This window comes from Branchiostoma belcheri, unplaced genomic scaffold (assembly GCF_001625305.1).
Source record: "Branchiostoma belcheri isolate BF01 breed outbred unplaced genomic scaffold, Haploidv18h27 scaffold286, whole genome shotgun sequence".
Classification (NCBI taxonomy): Eukaryota; Metazoa; Chordata; class Leptocardii; order Amphioxiformes; family Branchiostomatidae; genus Branchiostoma; species Branchiostoma belcheri.
In genome coordinates, this window is record NW_017803894.1 from 18,710 (window position 1) to 37,727 (window position 19,018).

Sequence of the window (19,018 nt, forward strand, 5' to 3'; positions counted from 1 at the left end):
ATTTTCGGCTATGTCTGACGGAGGCTTAATGAAAAGGTCTGTTTCCCTCAGGAAGCCCGCGATGCACCTTCACTGTTGCTGGTAACAACGGCCATGAGTTCATCATCAATCTGAAGGATGACGTCAGCTCCTGGCAGCCCGGTGACGTCATCGTGCTGGCCAGTACGGATTACGACATGGAGGAGGCGGAGGAGTTCACACTGCTGCCGTGTCAGGAGTGCTCCGATCGGCAGGTCAAAATTTACGGTAGGGTTCCAGAATTAGCTTAATCTTCAAATTTGGATTAGTTTTCCTTCTATACCAAATTTCCAACATTCATTACAAGACATGGCGGAGGCACGTTGTCATGAAGGTAGAGTAGCCAAATACCCGCAGGCGTTTTTTCCTTTTTTTGTTGATAAATTTTTTTTGGTGGGGGGGGGGGAGGGGCGTTTCGGAGAGGCCATTTTCAGACAAAAAACATTTTGGGATCTGGAGCCCTGGTAATAAAACCAAATGACCTGAAATTTGGTATGGGGATACCTTGGACATATGTCTACAAAACCTCATTCAAGCTTTCAACATACACCACTTTAAAATTGTGAAAAATAGGGCTTTTGACTATTTTCGGACAAAAAATGTACATTTTTTACTCCTGTGCCCTAATAGTAAATCCGAATGACCTGAAGTCGGTATGGCCCGGGGATACCTTAGACACATAAAAATCTGTACATTTTGGGTCCTGGAGAGCTGGACTCAAATCATTTGAAATTTGGTGTGGGTATGCTTTATATATCTACCAACGACAATTAATTGTAATTTTTGGCATACTCTCCCTTAAACTTGTATAATTTGGGACTTTTTGACTGTTTTTAGGTCACAATTTATCATATAGTTGGGGATAACTATCCATGAGTCATCAGTCTGGCATGCAGAGCAAGAACCAATAGGCATGCAGCTTTCCTCTAATCTTCTTGCTGATTGGCTGTTGGACTTTGATTGAGTTAATTCCATGAACAGCTACATACCATATTAAAAGTAGGTACTGCATTGAAGTGTTTTGGTAGGTATGTCAAACTTTCCTGCTCAAGCATTGGAATGTAGGGCATAAACGATTTTTTATCTTGAAAATCAACAGTTTGCATTATGCAAATATAAATAATGTAGGGATAGCTATCCAACTGTTGTATTCGTAGTTATATGTGACTTCATACTATGTTATATCGATGTAAAACATTGTTTCCCTTGTATTCTTCTTCTTTTCCTGCCATGTCGTAAAATGTGGTGGAGCCATGCTGAATTTGCTCCAAAGCAAATGTCGGCCCTTCTAGTATGAAGATGTTTCCGTTACACTTTCCCGGGTATGAGGAGGTCTGTTTCTCCGTTTTCCCGCAGGACAAGTCCGGTACAACCATTTCGGAGAGGTGACAGACGATGTGGACCTCCGTGGGGAGGTGGGCCTGCTGACCCGAAACGTCAGGTTCCAGGGCAGGATGGAGGACAGCTGCTACGGAGACAACTTCTGTCAGTTCTTTAACCACGACACGTACGGAGGACATCTCAAGGCGAGTTCCGACCACAGCCCGTCATAGTGTTAGCTCTCCATGCAGTTAAAGTGCTGAGTTCTGTACTTTTACACATCTCTTAGGGCCTGCATTCCCTTTTTCGTAAGGCGTAATCCGGTCTTTTTAGTCGTCGTAATCCGAAGGCAGCCGCCCCAAAAAGCAACGTAATTCGTAATAGTACATTAGCCTGAAATTGTAAAGTCGTAATCAGCTCTGAGGCATTAACGTAATTCGTAATAGGCGGGGAAAATTTTGCGTAATTCGTAATCACTACCCCCCCCCATGCAGGCCCTCATCTCTTATTCATGAAACGCTTTCTTGTTTATCATTATAATGAGAGACATAGATAAATATAGATTTGGATAGCTATGTAGATATATTGACTATCTCTGTGCCACATGTAGGTTCTGGCCGGTTTTAAGAACGCGCATCTGTCCGGAGCGGAGTTCACGCGGATGGGTCAGCAGCGAAAGGCCGGCAGCTACCCTGTCCACTTCCACATGGCCGGAGACGTGGACGAGGCCGGAGGCTACAGCCGGCCAGCCTATGCCCGGGACCTGTCCATCCACCACTGCTTCTCCCGCTGTGTCACTATACACGGCACTCACGGGCTGCTGGTCAGTTTATACTGTTGCCAATATTATTACCTCCGGGAGAGGAGACATCCTTCCGCGGAAGGGTTTTGCGAGAGATTTAAATTTTCATGTTCGCAGCTGTTTCTCGCGTTTGAGTGGACGGATTTTTTTGGACTCGGTATACGTTTTGCTATTGGGCTGTAGATGATGCACGTTCTTTTGTTTTTTATGTGTTTTCGGGCGTGAAAATGGTGCCTTTTGGTGGCCCCAGAACACCCCTTTGAGCGTGAAAATGGTCGCAACCGTTGACCTTTGGCGTGTTTAAAATATTCTCGGTCTGGTCCACGTATATGACCCCTCGCACAGAGGGGTGTCCGGTCTCGATAGATTCTTTGTTTGAAACCCTAGTCCTGCGGCGCGCAACAATTGTTAACACAACAAGAAACGCTAAATCTAACACATAAAATTCAACACCATCAACTATACATAACAAACAACATATAAAAATATACAATAACAAGCCCGGAGGTATAAAATCTCAGAGTTTACTTGTTTCTTCTATTGGGATTCATTACTACTAGTATTTGATAGGTTCAAGTGCCTCACGAAGAAATTAAATTTGATTTGAATTTTAACTGTACATTCTATATGATTGTAGAGGTTTGTGTAGAATGTACAGTTTAAAATTCAAATCAAATTTAATTTCTTGGTGATACACTGGCACTTCAATCAGGCGGGTTAGCGCGATCAAGGCAGACCAGCGTAACTAAGTCATCCGGCAGCTCGCTGCAAGCATACCAACCGGATCCAGCACGTCTCCCTCGATCTGCATCCGCTGGGGAAGACGGATGCCCAAGTGTGTGGTTCGCAACATGTTATCCACCTTAAACAAATCCACGCGAAGGCTACGGTGTCAACTGTGACCCTCACTCAGGTGTAGGGACTGACTCAGTCATCACATTCGGAAAATCTGTATCTGCATATCTGTACATGAATCTGTATCTGTGCATGACTATGTGTCTGTACATAAATCTGTATCCGATTGCAAATAAAGATCACGAGTGATTGCCATAGAAGTTTGTGATATTCTGCTGCGCCAGATCGGATGTAACACAGTTGTTCCTCTGCCCTTACAGGTCCAGGACACTGTCGGGTACGACACACTCGGACACTGCTACTTTCTAGAAGACGGAAACGAGCAGCGGAACGTGCTGGACCATAACCTGGGGCTGGTGACGCGGCCCGGCACCTTACTGCCGTCTGACCGGGATGCGGACATGTGCCGCGGGCTGACCGGCGCCGTGTACGGGGACTACACGCCTAACCCGGGGAAAGAGTGCAAGTAAACTGATTATGAATTTGAATTTCTTAGTTATAGATGTCAACCTTTGTTCCAACACGAGAAAGGAACTCGCCACAAATTTTCGGGCGATCTCGTCAACCTTCGTCAGATTTGCGATCGATGCTCTCGCTGACTCTATGAATTTATGGTAAAATCTTTCCTTGTGCTATAACTATGGATTCTACCAACACAGATGAGATTTCATTCGAATATTTTGAATTCCTATTGTTGCTTGATCGACTTGACTGTTGAAGGAAAACCAGTAGATTCTTAAATGTTACACTCCGCTACTGATACAGAAGTATATTGATCGTTTTCATTACTAAGCGATCTATGGACAAAAACATTGTGATCATACCTGTGCACCCAAAAGATTCTAAAAGCCTGCCATGACAATTCCACGGTTTTTTTTGCCGGTCCACTCAGAGGCGTGTCGACCTTCTGGATCGCCCACCCGAACAACGTGCTGACCAACAACTCAGCCGCCGGCTCTGCGGTAAGACACAGCACAAACATCTACAGACGCCCAAACTCACAAACCAGCAAAAGAGCTATCTACCATCCAAATTTCGCCACCCTAGCATGTCTAGATAATGAGATATCAAAACCGGAAGTTCAGCTGCAGTACCATAACAAGCCGCTTGGGGGGTCCAAAATCTAATCATTTCTAGGTCTCATCAAGACCTACCCACCTACCAAGTATCAAGACAATCCATCAAGGCCTTCTCAAGTTAACGTGTTTACAGACACGCGCGCGCGCGCACACACACACACACACGCACACACACACACACACACACACACACACACACAAATACCATTAGCATTAGCAGATAGTAGTAGCTCTTGAGGGCAGCTAGTAGGGTTAATTAGTTAGCCCGCTAGTTTTAAATCAGGTGAGACCAGGATCCAAGGTTGGTACCACACATTGTAGTCAGCTCAGATTGTATATTACATCTGTACGGTGTAACCCTACCTGAATAATACACTATACTTCCTCAGGAGGTTGGAATCTGGTACATCTTCCATGATTCCCCCACCGGACTGTCCGCGGGATCCCTGCCCAACAAACAGGCCGAGAGAACCCCGCTAGGCCGCTTCTACAACAACAGGGTACATTCCAACGCAAAAGTAAGAGCAACATTTCTGATATTATAGTGTTGACTTGAGTTGAGTTGAGAAATATTACATTAATAACATTTATATAGTCAGTCAGTCTGATAAAGTTACTTTTAATGCAATGTTATGAATCCACATTTCAGCTAATATAGGCTGAGAGGGATTTTTATAAACGATCGTCATTTTTATTAATATTATCATCATCATCAATGTTTTATTATTTTTCGCTACCGCTGATCACAGCGAGGATTCATGATAGACGACCGCGTGAAGACCACACCGGCGTCCGCCCGGGCCCCGCAGGAGTACCTGTCTTTAGGAGCACCAGGACAAGGGTACGTATCTGTCGATTGTACACTATACAATGATAAGCGCCTATTTCTGTTCACTTTTCCGCTTGTTCAACCGATTTCAATACGATAGATCCTATAGATAAATGAAACTACATTCTCAGGGGAGATAACAAATACAGTACTCAAATAGGAAAATACATTAAAGAATCTTAGAGACTACATGTTAGAGAATAGTTAAACCTTTATTGTTATCATTGATATATATTCTGTATGTAATTTGCCACATACATATATTCTGTACGTATAATGAAGTTATCCATACTTGTATTTCACTATGTTAGACATTTAGTTGTAGAAGACCATACAAAAGTCCCTGTACTTTTTTGTTGTGTCAAAAGAATCTATTTTAGTTAAAACTGGTTTGGCTGTTCAGCGCACATAGTCAAGGCACAGCCCGACTAGCCAGTGGTTACTACATTGCAATAACGTATAATGTAGGGAGCTTAACAGTCTAAAACATTACTATTGGTTATTTTTTCTATGTAAATAAAATCATTGTACAAAAATGATAAATTAACACTAGAAAGGTAACATTTGCAAAGCAAATGCATAATGTTTACCTTTGCACATGGTCTGCTCTGTTAATTCTTACTCAAACACATTCATATATATGGTCAGACAGGAGTCTAAATCCCTCCTGCTACATGTATAAGATTGCTACATTATGTAACCCATCACCAGTTACCATGGTGACAGACGTCAACAAATCAAGTCATTGGCCAGGTCAGAGGTCACTGTTTGGAGAAGAAGAAGAAGAGGAAACTGAGCGAAAACAATATGTTTTCCTTCGGTAAACATAACTATGTGAAGTCTAAATAGGAAATGTACGAGTATGGGATGTGCGGTTGAAGCTAACTATTAATGAAGATCACCATATGACGTTGAACACAATCATGCATATATCATGGAACTCCGAATTTTCAATATATCTATCATTTCAAAAAGTAGTAAGACCTTTGCACTTACAATATGTGTAATTTGAGGAGGGCTTTCACACGAATAGATGTATGCGCAACTTCTGATAATCTAATTGGGCTTAGCAGTAGGAAAGAAGAAGGAATTTGTGTTATTTTAAGGCTTAAGGCCGCACAACACAGTATTTATGGGCGAAGTAGTCCGGGCACAAAGTAGTGCTGCACAATACTAGAGAAGGGTGCAGAGATTGTTCTGTGCATGACATCGACATGAAACCTATGGTAAATGTTAGAGGAATACGTCAGTTTTGAGACTGTAAAAGTTGAATTATGGTGCGTGTTCAATCGGCGTAGATTTGCGCTTGCATACTTGTAGTGCTGTGCGTCGGCTGCAGTTCCATGACCTCCGCAGTGGCGCTAATAAAAGAGGGCGTGACAACAGAACTCGCCGGCAAACTTAAGCTCATTTTCACAAATTTTGCACACTATACGCTGAAATTAAACATATCAAAATTCTGAACCTTGCTTGTGCACCCTACTATGATATTTAGTGCGTCGAAGTGAGTCATTTTGGGGACCTTAACTATAGAAATCACCATAGGGCGAAAACCGTCCCACTGTAACACGCGCTGCATGTTTCCTACATGAACCCAGGTACTTCCCCCATCAGAACGCGGACCTCCGCCAGCCCCGGGAGCCCGCCATGATAGAAGGACTGATCGCCTACAAGAACCTAAACGGTGAATGGTGCAGGGGCGGGGATATCTGGCACGATAAATGCGCGTAAGTAGTGTACTTGGTAGCCTGGGTGCCAGCCCCATAGCACACTGGACATAAAATATCTTAGTGAGCCTGGGTCTGGTAGGGTCAGATAGACCTGCCAGTCGATCGCTCAGTATCTGAGCGTAAGGCCCACAGGAAGTAATTTTACACCTCTGCTATGATTGGTTAAAAACTCCCAGCTGTATCTTTGAATCTTCACCAGCAGATGAGATAAAACTGTAAATAAGATGTATTTTGTCCTGGTGTGTCAGAGGACTGTTACCTAAACAAACAGGAAAGCCTGGGCTGTACACTACTTCTACTGTTAAATTAAGTTCTGCTGTTATTTTGGAAAATAAACTCCTGCTGACCAATTGTGGTATCGTGTAACAGGCTACCTGTGGTATGAGGGGCCATCAATCACAACTCCTCCTCCCTATGCTGGAGACCTTTTCAGAAGGCTTCCGGCCAGACCCAGGCTCACTAAGATACTTTGTGTCCAGTGTGCTATGGGTCTGGAACCCAGGATATGTACTCGGTTGACCGACAATATTATATCTGTATTGCACGACAATTATACATGTACGTGGTACAATGTATAGCAACAACTATTGAATATACTATCATGAAAGTTCATCTGTGTTGGTAGTTACATGTTTAAAGTTAAAACTTTTGGTCCAACACAAAAGTCACACGGGTATTCCTCAGTAGACTGACCCAGTGAAGCTTGTCACGTGGCTTCTTTGAATTGTGACGTCAAAACTGGGTCAAAGGTATCTTGCAGACGATGTCGGCCCCCGTCACGGTTCAATGAAGGGTGATGCGCCCTGATGTATATGGCGACGGGGGCCGACATCGTCAACCGTTTTATGTCTATTGTGTTTATGGCAAAAAGCGCCCAGACGAACGATATATTCAAAGTATTTCCAAGACACAGGTATTGAATTGTATTCAATACTCAAGTATTGAATTGTAAACTCACGGTAAAATTACTAGTCTTACCTTTACAAATGTACATATTTCAGGTATGTGGATAACGGTGTGGGTCTGACAATGGCAAGGTAAGCACGAGGTTTGCCCACTTCTTTAAATAGAAGACAAACGATTTTGTCATGTTTCACATAATAAACATAGAATGACCTACTAGAATGTAAGACGTAAAACAACTATTGAAAGACATGATAATCTGTTGTATAATGAAAAACTTAAACTGTTCTCCAACTCAAAATTTACTCACCAGAAATTTTCGACTTAATCACTCAGTCTTCCTCAGCTATCTGACCCAAATGCTGTGGTCACGTGATTTTCCCACGTGTGACGTCAGCAAAGGGTCAAAGGTTGTCTGAAGTCGATATCGCCTCCCGTCCCGATTGAGCGATGGTTGTGTGAAAAAAAATGGTTCTCCGTTCTGTGTTGGTATTTAGTGCATGTGTTATAATGTTTTATTTTGCAAGTTCGGGATTTTTCCCAAAAGACGTCGGTGGGACCCAGCAGATCTGGAACAGTGTATTTATCGGGGAGAGCGCGAATGTCGGCACGGTGACAGGAGCCAAGGCGTGGGGCATGGGAGGGGTCACGGCTGTGGAGAGGAGCTTTCCTGACACAACGTAAGGACTTTCAAACTTGTTGTACCCTTGGGAAAGGTACTTAACACGACTTTCCTCACTTCACTCAGGTGAAAATGAGTACCTAGCTTCGGCTAGGGACGTCCCTCGGATAGGACGTTAAACGGAGGTCCCGTGTTTGGGAGAGCCACACCCCACACACGTTAAAGAACCCACCACACTTATCAAAAAGAGTAGGGGACGTTCCCGGTGTGAGTGGTTCAAACCTTACAGTCTGGTCTCAGGTTTGACATCTTGAAAAGGTGATAGTCACCTGTTATGTCAATCCTTCCACAAATGTGGTAAATCGTCATTAAAACAAAACCTTGACTTTATTCATGTTTGAAGTATTGTTAATCACCAACTCTAACCTCTCCACTGTATTTCATTATGTTAATTAAGCTAGCTTTAATTGTTGTGCATATAACTAAGTAGGCCTACGTGTAGATTGTTGTTAAGATTGTTATTGTTATACTGTTATTTAAGCTGTTTGTTGTTGTATATAAGTGTAGCTTTTAAGTTTGTAATCGATTATATTTCATCTTTTAAATGTAAAGGACTCTAGGAAGACTAGTAAACTTTGTATTACTAATGGACATTCCTAATAAACATTAACATAAACATAAACAACGTAAGAACTTTCAAGCTTAGTCTTTATTCATGTTTTGAAGTATTGATAATCACCAACTCCCAGTAAAATTTAGACCATCGCACACAGGGGCATGCTCTTTTTTTAACGGAGTGGTTCAATGCAAGGCCTATACGACCACTTTTCGGCATTGAACTATGAGAGAAACATGGCAATGTCAAGAGATGGCGGTTAACGTTTGATTTGAAAGCCTGTAGACTGTAGGTCGGTGGAAAACACTTGTCAGGGAGAGAATTCCAAAGCTTGGCCGTACGGGGAAAGAAACTGTCACTGTAAAAAGATTTCGAACAAGGGATTTGGACAGTGAAGTTGTGTGAGATAGTGGAGAACCTAGTGGAGCACTTGTTCTTTATGCGTCGGGTGAGGGTCTAGGATGGTTATACCTGTTTTTTTTTATTGCAACATGTAATCACCAGACGTGGTGACGGCACACTCAAGTTTTATCAACTTGTATTAATTCCGCCACCTACACATTGGACAAATACATACAGGACAATACACATTTTTCACCTGAGCTAAGTGAGGAAAGTCGTGTAAAGTGCCTTTCCCAAGGGCACAAGATCGGTGGCATGTCAGGACTCGAACCCGGGACCTCTAGGTTCCTGGTCGCACACTCTGCCGCTACGCCACACGACCCCACATAATACCTGTTTGTTCCTGTCCGTCATTAGAGTTTTCCCGATGCGAGGCCTCGACTACTACGACGGCCCGAGCATCGCTAGAAGCTGCACGTTTAAGAAGTACGCCTCGGCACCGGAGTATAACCGCTACAGTAGCGCCATCGGCTGGCGGCTCACGAACGACTGGCACATGACGCCGAAAAACAACGCCACTGGACTCAGGTTTGAAGATGTAAGCAAAGTAGACTGTATGGTTATGAAAAACTTAAACTGTTCTCCAACTCAAAATATTGACTCACCAGGAATTTTCGACATGAATCACTCAGTCTTCCTCAGCTATCTGACCCAAATGGTGTGGACACGTGATTTTTCCGATGTATAACGTCAGCAAAGGGTCAAAGGTTGTCTGAAGTCGATATCGCCCCCCGTCTCGGTTGAGTGATGGTTGAAGTTCCTTGATGTATATGTCCACAGCATTTGGGTCAGATAGCTGAGGAAGACAGTGAGTGAGTCAGTCGAAAATTCCGTGTGAGTCAAATTTTGAGTTGGAGAACAGTTGAACTTTTTCATAATGTAATTTACCAATTTACCATACAGTCTAGCATGAACTTTCATGCTAGACTGTATGGTTACTGTTCATTTTTCTTTCCACTTGTTCAACTGATTTCAATACGTTAGATCCTATAGATAAATTCAATTACCTTCTCAGGGGAGATAACCAATACATTACTTAAACAGGAAAATACATCAAAAGACGTTTCAATCTTAGAGACTACATGTTAGAGAATAGTTAAACCTTTATTGTTATCATTGATATATATTCTGTATGCAATTTGCCACATACATATATTCTGTACGTAGGATGAAGTAATACACACATGTATTTAACTTTGTTAGATCTTTAGTTGTAGAAGACCATACAAAAGTCCCTGTACTTTTTGTTGTGTCAATAAAGAATCTGTGTTACCTCAACTTAGATAACAAAAATGTATGACAATTTATGCAATGGAATTATTATAACAGAACTCATAATCGGAGTGATTGTCAGAATGACATCAATCAATTATACAACAAATTATACAACAACATAACGCAGGTAAAATCATGTGAGAGGTCAAATGAAAATAAAATATAATAATGGTACATCAAAAGTTGACGGAAAGTTCAATTTTTCACTATATATAATCATAAATTGAATATTGAAACAGGTAGATATTACAATGTAGCCCCTGACCAAAGGTTCTGTCCATTTTGTGCAAAGCATATAGAAAATGAATTTCACTTTGTTATGGAATGTACCAAATATGATGTTTTACGTAACAAGCTATTTACTTTTCTCGAATCAAGTACAACAGATTTCAAGAGTCTCGATGTTGGAGACAGATTTGAATATATCTTTACATGTAATGGTTCCCACAACGCAAAAATAGGTAGATATATAAAGGAATGCTTTGTTATTAGAAAAAAATACCGAAACTTGTGATTAGCCCACTCGATTGTAACACTTTATCAAAGACTTATGCTAGCCCTTCATCATCTAGCCCTTACTGTTTGAATAATTAAGATATGTTAGGTTTTATTCGAAATTAGCTCTTATCCAACATGTGTTTTTTATTGTTGTTACTCTCTTTATGTAGTTTGCCATACATTGTACCATGTGCAATTGTCGTGCAATAAAGTTCTTCTGTATATACATACATACAGGTGCAAACACGCGTCTTCACCACCGGAGAGAACATCCCCTACATGTCTAACGACAGGGACGGAGACAAGAACCAGATCTTCCACGACTTGGACGGGAGCGTCACGGGTTACCCTGACACGTACGTGGCGGGGCAGGAGAACTACCTGGTGAAGAACCCGGGGTGTGTGGACAAGCCAGAGTGGCGGGCCAGTATCTGCAGCGGACAGTTTGCACAGGTGTGGCTAGAACCTTCCATGCCTCATCTCCAATCAGACTTTTACCTCCATGTAAAATGGAGGTATTGTTTTCGGCGTGTCTGCCTCTGTGTGAATGAATGAATGGATGAATGAATGAATGAATGAATGAATGAATGAATGAATGAATGAATGAATGAATGAATGAATGAATGAATGAATGATACTTTATTTCCGTGTCGTGCGCTATCCCGCGCCCAGCCCGTGTGGGCTTATACGACACCGATTCAATAAATTATACATAAACTAGAGTTCCACGATCTCATACCTTCGCCAAATGATGTTAGCTTTTATGAATAAGAACTTATATACAATGTATTAATCCCCCTGATTATGCAAATAGGATCCGCAATTGCATGAATTATATCTGTTGATCATAATCTCCACCAACAGTCTTATTTTAACAAAGAATGCCATTATAGCATTTCCTCATATATTATGCAAATGAGGTCCTTATTTGAATAAGTTATGTTAAATTATGTTTACATTCACTAAACTTCAAACACCCCAAGTATAAAATTCCAGGCAGTTACCACTATGCAATTATAACATTTTCTCATTAATTATGCAAATTAAGTCTTCATTTGCATAATCGATATCTGCCTGTGTTTCTCTCGTTGTTAATAACATATGTCACAAGCTTGAACTTCCTATCATGGAATGCAGTTAATAGAATTTCCTCATTAATTATGCAAATTACATCCATATTTGCATAATTGTAATATCATTATGTCAAGCATTACTCAAGCTACCTACATACCAAAAATCATGATGATCCATCAAGCGGTTCTTGAGTTATCCTCCTTTAAACATTTGTCCTTTAACCCCCCTGCAGTTCTAGAGCAAGCAACTAGGGGGCCCAAACTCACGCCACTTCTTTCCCAGCACAAGACCTACCTGCCATCAAAATTTCGTCACCCTAGCATGTCTGGATCATGAGATATCAAAACCGGAAGTTCAGCTGCAGTACCATGACAAGCCGCCAGGGGGCCCAAAATCTAATCAGTTCGAGCTCTCATCAAGACCTACCCATCTACCAAATATCAAGATAATCCATCTAAGCTTTCTCGAGTTATGCTGTTGACAGACAGACAGACAGACACACACACACACACACGGCCAGGAAAACATAACCTTCTCCAATTCTTGGCGAAGGTAACAAAAGCCGATCAAAGGTACAGATAACAGAATCCAAACAAAATATGAACACAAATAAAGGTAGGCTATGTACAATAATAGTGAACAAATAAGTGAACTCATAGCAGATCGTAAATACAAATAAACAAATCTGTACATAATGAACCAAGAGTTCACAAAATAAATACAAGTACATATAAGATAAATCAAATATAATAAGAGAAAACAAACGTGCAGAAGTAACAAAAAGTGACAACTGTTGATGTGTTATGAATACAGGTGTTTTCTTCTTTTCCCCCACGCTCGATAAATGAAAGTTGCTAGGTCAGATACACTCTCGTTAAAGAGCCACTTAATTCTATTTTCATCTCTTTCCCATATGATTTCAGGTGGTTTTGTATAAAATTTACGAAACATATTGACGGGAGCGTGATACACATATAGTGTGTGTGTGTCTGTCTCTGTGTGTCTCTGTGTGTGTCTGTGTGTGTGTGTGTGTGTGTGTGTCTGTGTGTCTGTCTGTCTGTGTGTGTGTGTGTGTGTGTGTCTGTTTGTGTTTCCGCACATTTGCAGCCAGCATAACTTTTCAACCTTTGGATGGATTGTAATGATATTTGGTATGTGGGTAGGTTTTGGGTAGGTAAAGGTCAATTTTGGGCCTCCTTGTGGCTGACCTTGGTACTGCGGCAAAACTTCCGGTTTTTGTATCTTTTGTCCTGGACATGCTATCATCTTGATTTTTGAGTGGTGGATAGCTTTTTCTTGCCAGTAATAAGTGGTGTGGGTTTGGTCTCCCTAGCAGCTTGTTCTGGAACTGCAGGATCCGGAAGTTTCTGGCAAACTTTTCTGGGTAGATGAATTCACAAAGGAACAATGTATTTTTTTACAATTTTTTATGTTAGTACAATATAGGTATCGTTTCTTGCTTAACAGGGTTTATGATGTCAGAATTTTAATATATAGGAATCTTGTTGTTGTTTTTTTTTTGGCTCGCCTTGTTTTTATTCCGCCCTCTCGCATTACTGATTTTGAGTCTGCGGAGGATGCCACCCATAAGATTTACTTACTGTGGCCTAATGTATGTACAGGTGCTGTTTGTTGCCAAGCCAGCCATGCCCCGGACCATGACTATAGTCCGTGACGCGTACCCGGACCGGCCCATGACTATGGCAGGGGCGCGGGAACTGACCACCAAGTTTTACCAGCCCGTGCTGACGCTACAGCAGTCCTACACCGTTCACTGGAACACACGGGCCCCGGGGGAGGTCACCATTTATCTCTTCAATTTTGACAGGTAATCCGTTTATCAGTCAGTCATTTACATAGAAGAACTATTCACATATCAGAACAACATAGTTACATACAATGCATTGACTTTTAGTAAGAATTGTCTCTCTTAAATTTTGATTCACATATCAAAACAACATACATACAATGCATTGACTTTTAGTAAGAATTGTCTCTCTTAAATTTTGATTCACATATCAAAACAACATACATACAATGCATTGACTTTTAGTAAGAATTATCTCTTCAATTTTGACAAGGTAACCCGTTTATCATTCAGTCATTTACATAAAAGAACTTTTTTATTCACATATCAAAACAACATACATACAATGCAATGAACCATCCCTTATACTATTACACATTTATTCAAATCATAACAAATATCATAACATATATAATAATATTCATAACAATATTCTGTATCGTAACAAATCGTTGATCATGAAAATAATCATAATGATTCAAATATAACAAGTCATTGATCAGAACAAAAATCATAACAATGATTCAAATCATACCAAATTAGTGATCATAATAATAATCATAACAATAATATGAATTATTAACCATAACAATGATCATAGTCATTTAATTATAATAAATCATTGATCATAACAATAATCATAACAAAGATTCAAATCATAAGAAATCATTGATCATAACAATAATCATAACAGTAATTCAAATCATATCAAATCATTATTTCATAATTCAAATCATCAATACATAGAAGAACTTTCTTGTGCGACAATTGTACATGGTACAATGTATGACAAGGACTATTCAACACGGGCATAAAATCCTAGTTCAACTTACTAAACATCAGGTGCTAGTATGGTATACAATCAAGCAGTGTTTCGGTACTTTTTCGAATAAAACATTCTTTTATGTATTAATGGATTTTGCATTTTGAGAGTTATTACATTTGAATATATATAAATCTGTTGTACTTGATTCGATAAATGTAATTAGTTTATTACGTAAAACATCGTATCTAATGAATTCCACGACAAAGTGAAATTCATCCTCAAATTGCTTTGGACAAAATGAACGGAACCTGTTTCTATATTCAATCTGTGATCGCTGATTCTTAACTGAGTGATAACAACTGAATCAAATTGCTTATCGTAAACTAAAATCTTCTATTTCTAGATATTTTTCCATAGTATGCTTCATGTTTTATAAAACTTTGATTAGCTTGCTAGTAGCCATGACATGAATTGTACTGAAATCAAATTATGACATGAATTGTATATATACGTAATTCTGGGCCTATATCATAATACATACTTAGGAGTATAATACTATTATATTCCTAAGTATCTATTATATTATTGATAGAGAGCACAACAGTTTCTATGTTCTATTTGAATCAATTCGAATCCTACAGCCATTGCATCTTTGTCTTTCTTTATTTAAAGTGGCATCTTTTTCTCTTCCACTTTTAGACATATTCATGTAATTATTTATCTCACATGTTTGGCATTTGTGGTTGGCGCTAAGACAGCCCACACGAGGCGCACTCCGTTTGTGGTGCCACCACAAACTACCAGCATGTAAACAGACATAGCTGACAAATGTGTTTCAGCTTTTATACACACTCGTAACGCCTCATATTTTGTCACCTCCATTTTCTAAATGGCACTTGATATTTGGAAATAACTAGGGTTGATTCAACTTATAGGAATGTAAAGAAATGGTCAGAAAATTCCGTTTGTCACGTAACGTCCTAATATTACAGATTCTTTATTGACACAACAAAAAGTACAGGGCCGGGACTTTTGTATGGTCTTCTACAACTAGAGATCTAACAAAGCTAAATACATGTGTGGATAACTTCATCCTACGTACAGAATATATGTATGTATCTCCCCTGGAAGTGTGATTAAATTTTTCTATAGGATCTAACGTATTGAAATCAGTTGAACAAGTGGAAAGAAAAGTGAACAGCAATAGGCGCTTATCACCGTATAGTGTACAATCCATTATAAAATGGTGCTCATTTTCACGCATGTTTGTGTTCCGTGTAGCGGTGAGTGGGTTCGCCTGGGCCTGTGTTATCCTCCGGGAACCACGTTTGACATCAAGTACCAACACGAGCTGCGTCTCAACAAGAAAATCACGTACGAGGAGGACCTGTCAGCCGTGTCCAGTCTGACTGAGGTGGAGGCTGGCAGCGGCAAACTCTTCTACTTCGAACAAAGCACAGGGTATGTTAAACTCAGCATGAAAGTTCATCCGTGTTGGTGTTGGTATAATACATTATGACGAAAAGGCTAAAGCGTCATGTCCGACACTAAGTAAATTGTGACTTACCGAAATTTTCGACTAACTCCGTCAGCCTTGTTCACGGAATGGACCAGTCTACTAAGCACGTTGTCAGAATGTACTGTATCTGCGCGAAACCCGAATTGTATTGTGCATAGCACTTCGGCAGAATGTCCTATATAAGGTATTCGTGCAGCATATAAGGTCTGTAGTTTTCAAATGTCACATGGGAAATGATATCGTCTGCAAAAGGCATAGTTAGATAAGCCAGGTACTAATTTGCAAGCCCTATTCCTCTACTTCTAGTCGGTTGTGAGAATACGTGGCATTTTAGTACGTTATTAAGTACGATAAGGCTGTCTTTTGGTGGAGAATATGATCAACTGATATAATTCATGCAAATGAGGATCCTATTTGCAGAATCAAGAGGACATCATTTGGCGAACGTATGAGATCGTGGGACTCTAGTATTATTGTTACTCACTTTGTAATATGACTAACGTTATATGTTACTATTAGTTCGAAGTTGAATGTAAAAGTTTTGTTATTTCTTGTTATTTCATTTGATGCTGATCATTTATGTTGAGAGGAACCCCCCCCCCCCCTCGGCAAAAGGGGAAAATGCCAGTAGGGGACATGGGGATTTGAGACTTTATGTTTTTCCTTTGCGAAATAAATAAACATTCTGTTGTTTAATGTTAACTTTTGGTCCAACACAAAAGTTCTCTCACCTAGAGCTTTCGACAAGTCACTCTGGTCTTCCTCAGTAGACTGACCCAGTAAAGCTTGTCACGTGGCTTCTTTGAAGTGTGACGCCAGCACTGGGTCAAAGGTATCTGGTAGACGATGTCGGCCCCCGCCGCGGTTCGAAGAAGGGTGATGGGCCCTGATGTATATGGCAAGCTTCACTGGGTCAGTCTACTGAGGAAGACCAGAGTGACTGGTTGAAGGCTCTAGTCTAGGTGAGAGAATTTTTTGTGTTGGACCAAAAGTTTTAACTTTAAACATGTAACTACCAACACAGATGAACTTTCATGATAGTATACATGCTGTTGTAGCCTACTGTTCCTGAAGGCGCGCGCTCAAGAGGTCCGAGGCGGAGACGACTACTGCTCGGATGCGGGGTGTGAGCGGATTGTCATCACGGCCACCATGACTGGGCAGGGGGTATGCATTTCGCATCTTTCCGCCATTTCTGTCAAGTTTGATATTTCATTTGATTTTAATATTTCATTAGTTTTTTAGACCCTCAATTTTTCCCTTTTATTGGGTATCAAATTTGGATGTTTTTCTATTACTTTTGTTTCTTTTTATTTCTTCCGCCATTTGTCAAATTTGATATTTCATGTGATTGTATTATTTCATTAATTATTTAGACCATCAATGTTCCCCTTTATTGGGTATCAAATTTGGATGCTTTTCTATTACTTTTGTTTCTTTTTATATGTGATTTATGATACTGTGTTAGAATAAGTGATATTGAATTATCGCTTTGGAGGAGAAACGCTGGGTATCTGGTTTCTCATCATGCACATGTACTACGCAGTAATTTGTCTTGTTTTATATGCAAACAAAAAATAGACAATAAAAATTGTTTTATTGCAAATTCATGCCCGAGGGCTAATTGCAGGAACAGAGGAAACATATGGTATAAAAACAGACAATTTGTGCACATAGAACTACTGAAAACTACTAGTAAGAAAACTACTGGGTTTGACGTCTTTTTTGAAGACAGAGGAAGACAAAGGATCCCACTCTTTTCCGTAATTTGTGGGTTTTCGGGTGTTAAGAGGAGAGTAGTTTTCTTTTCATTTGTATATGTGTGAAAGTTTGGGTAGAATTTGGAAGTTACGTCAAAGAGTTCATTTCGTTAATTGCTATAGAGGGTACAATTTGAGATAAAATGCGTTTCGTCTACCACCGTATTCAACGTACAACGTACAATGAAAAGTATCTAAATCTCGACAATATACGGCATAGGACCGCCACTACAAAACTACTCATTGAAACCGGACGCCATAACCGCACTCCCCTGGAACAACGAATATGTAGGCATTGTAATCTAAATAGGATAGAGGATGAGGAACACTTTGTATTAGAATGTAGTTTATACAACGAAGAGAGAGCTGAGCTTTATAAACTATTGCAATGTATGTTTCCCCATTTCATACATCTTAGCAACAAAGATAAGTTCATATTTCTAATGGCTTTAGACAAACCTTCGATTATAAAACACATCTGTAGTTATTTCTACATCGTTACCCCTCGGGCATGAATTTGCAATAAAACAATTGTAGTTATTTCTACATCGTTACTAAGAAGCGAGAAGAAGCCAAATTATCGTAATTATTAGACTGTCCATAGTACATAGAATTAGCACTAGCTTGTACATTGTATATATTCATTGCAAACTGTGACGTCTTTCCTGTGACCTGTACTGAACCCAATGGGTATTTGCGTACAATAAAGGTCTTCATTCATTCATTCATTTATTCAATACCCAGGCCAGCGACTGCCGAGCCGCAGCCTACCCCAAATACAGCCTGACTCCCCAGCCCGTCCCCATGCCCAGCTACATGAGCATCATACAGGACTGTTCTGGCTGTGGGGCGCAGGTAAGTTTCCATGTGTCAGTTTTTTTCCGTTATTTTTATCCAGGGTTGCCAGCTCAACATTAGAATACCATCACGGAAAAAATATTAAATACAATAAATAATGATAATAATAATGGTAACGATAATAATAAAAAAACGATAATGAAATAGTCGGTAGGCATTTTATCGGTCTCGTAAGACAATAACAAAATAAAAGAAAAACTAGTAACAGAAATGATCACATTCATTGCCCGGTCCCTTCCAGTAGGTCATTGTCGTCAAGTAACGATCCAAACATATTTTTTTCAT

At 40.2% G+C, this 19,018-nt stretch overlaps 1 protein-coding gene across 1 annotated transcript in view; it reads left to right on the top strand.

Annotated features, from left to right (window-relative positions):
• The window catches only part of LOC109472857 (transmembrane protein 2-like), a 38,124-nt gene that overhangs the window by 14,354 nt on the left and 4,752 nt on the right, over window positions 1-19,018 (top strand). Inside the window, exons 7-22 of the mRNA XM_019772722.1 lie at window positions 52-246; window positions 1,375-1,544; window positions 1,949-2,161; window positions 3,256-3,461; window positions 3,888-3,957; window positions 4,464-4,592; window positions 4,824-4,915; window positions 6,502-6,630; window positions 7,635-7,670; window positions 8,064-8,216; window positions 9,534-9,714; window positions 11,187-11,402; window positions 13,646-13,851; window positions 15,878-16,057; window positions 17,174-17,282; window positions 18,620-18,730. Of these exons, the coding sequence (XP_019628281.1) occupies window positions 52-246; window positions 1,375-1,544; window positions 1,949-2,161; window positions 3,256-3,461; window positions 3,888-3,957; window positions 4,464-4,592; window positions 4,824-4,915; window positions 6,502-6,630; window positions 7,635-7,670; window positions 8,064-8,216; window positions 9,534-9,714; window positions 11,187-11,402; window positions 13,646-13,851; window positions 15,878-16,057; window positions 17,174-17,282; window positions 18,620-18,730 (2,396 nt within the window). The remainder of the gene's footprint in view (window positions 1-51; window positions 247-1,374; window positions 1,545-1,948; window positions 2,162-3,255; window positions 3,462-3,887; window positions 3,958-4,463; window positions 4,593-4,823; window positions 4,916-6,501; window positions 6,631-7,634; window positions 7,671-8,063; window positions 8,217-9,533; window positions 9,715-11,186; window positions 11,403-13,645; window positions 13,852-15,877; window positions 16,058-17,173; window positions 17,283-18,619; window positions 18,731-19,018) is intronic.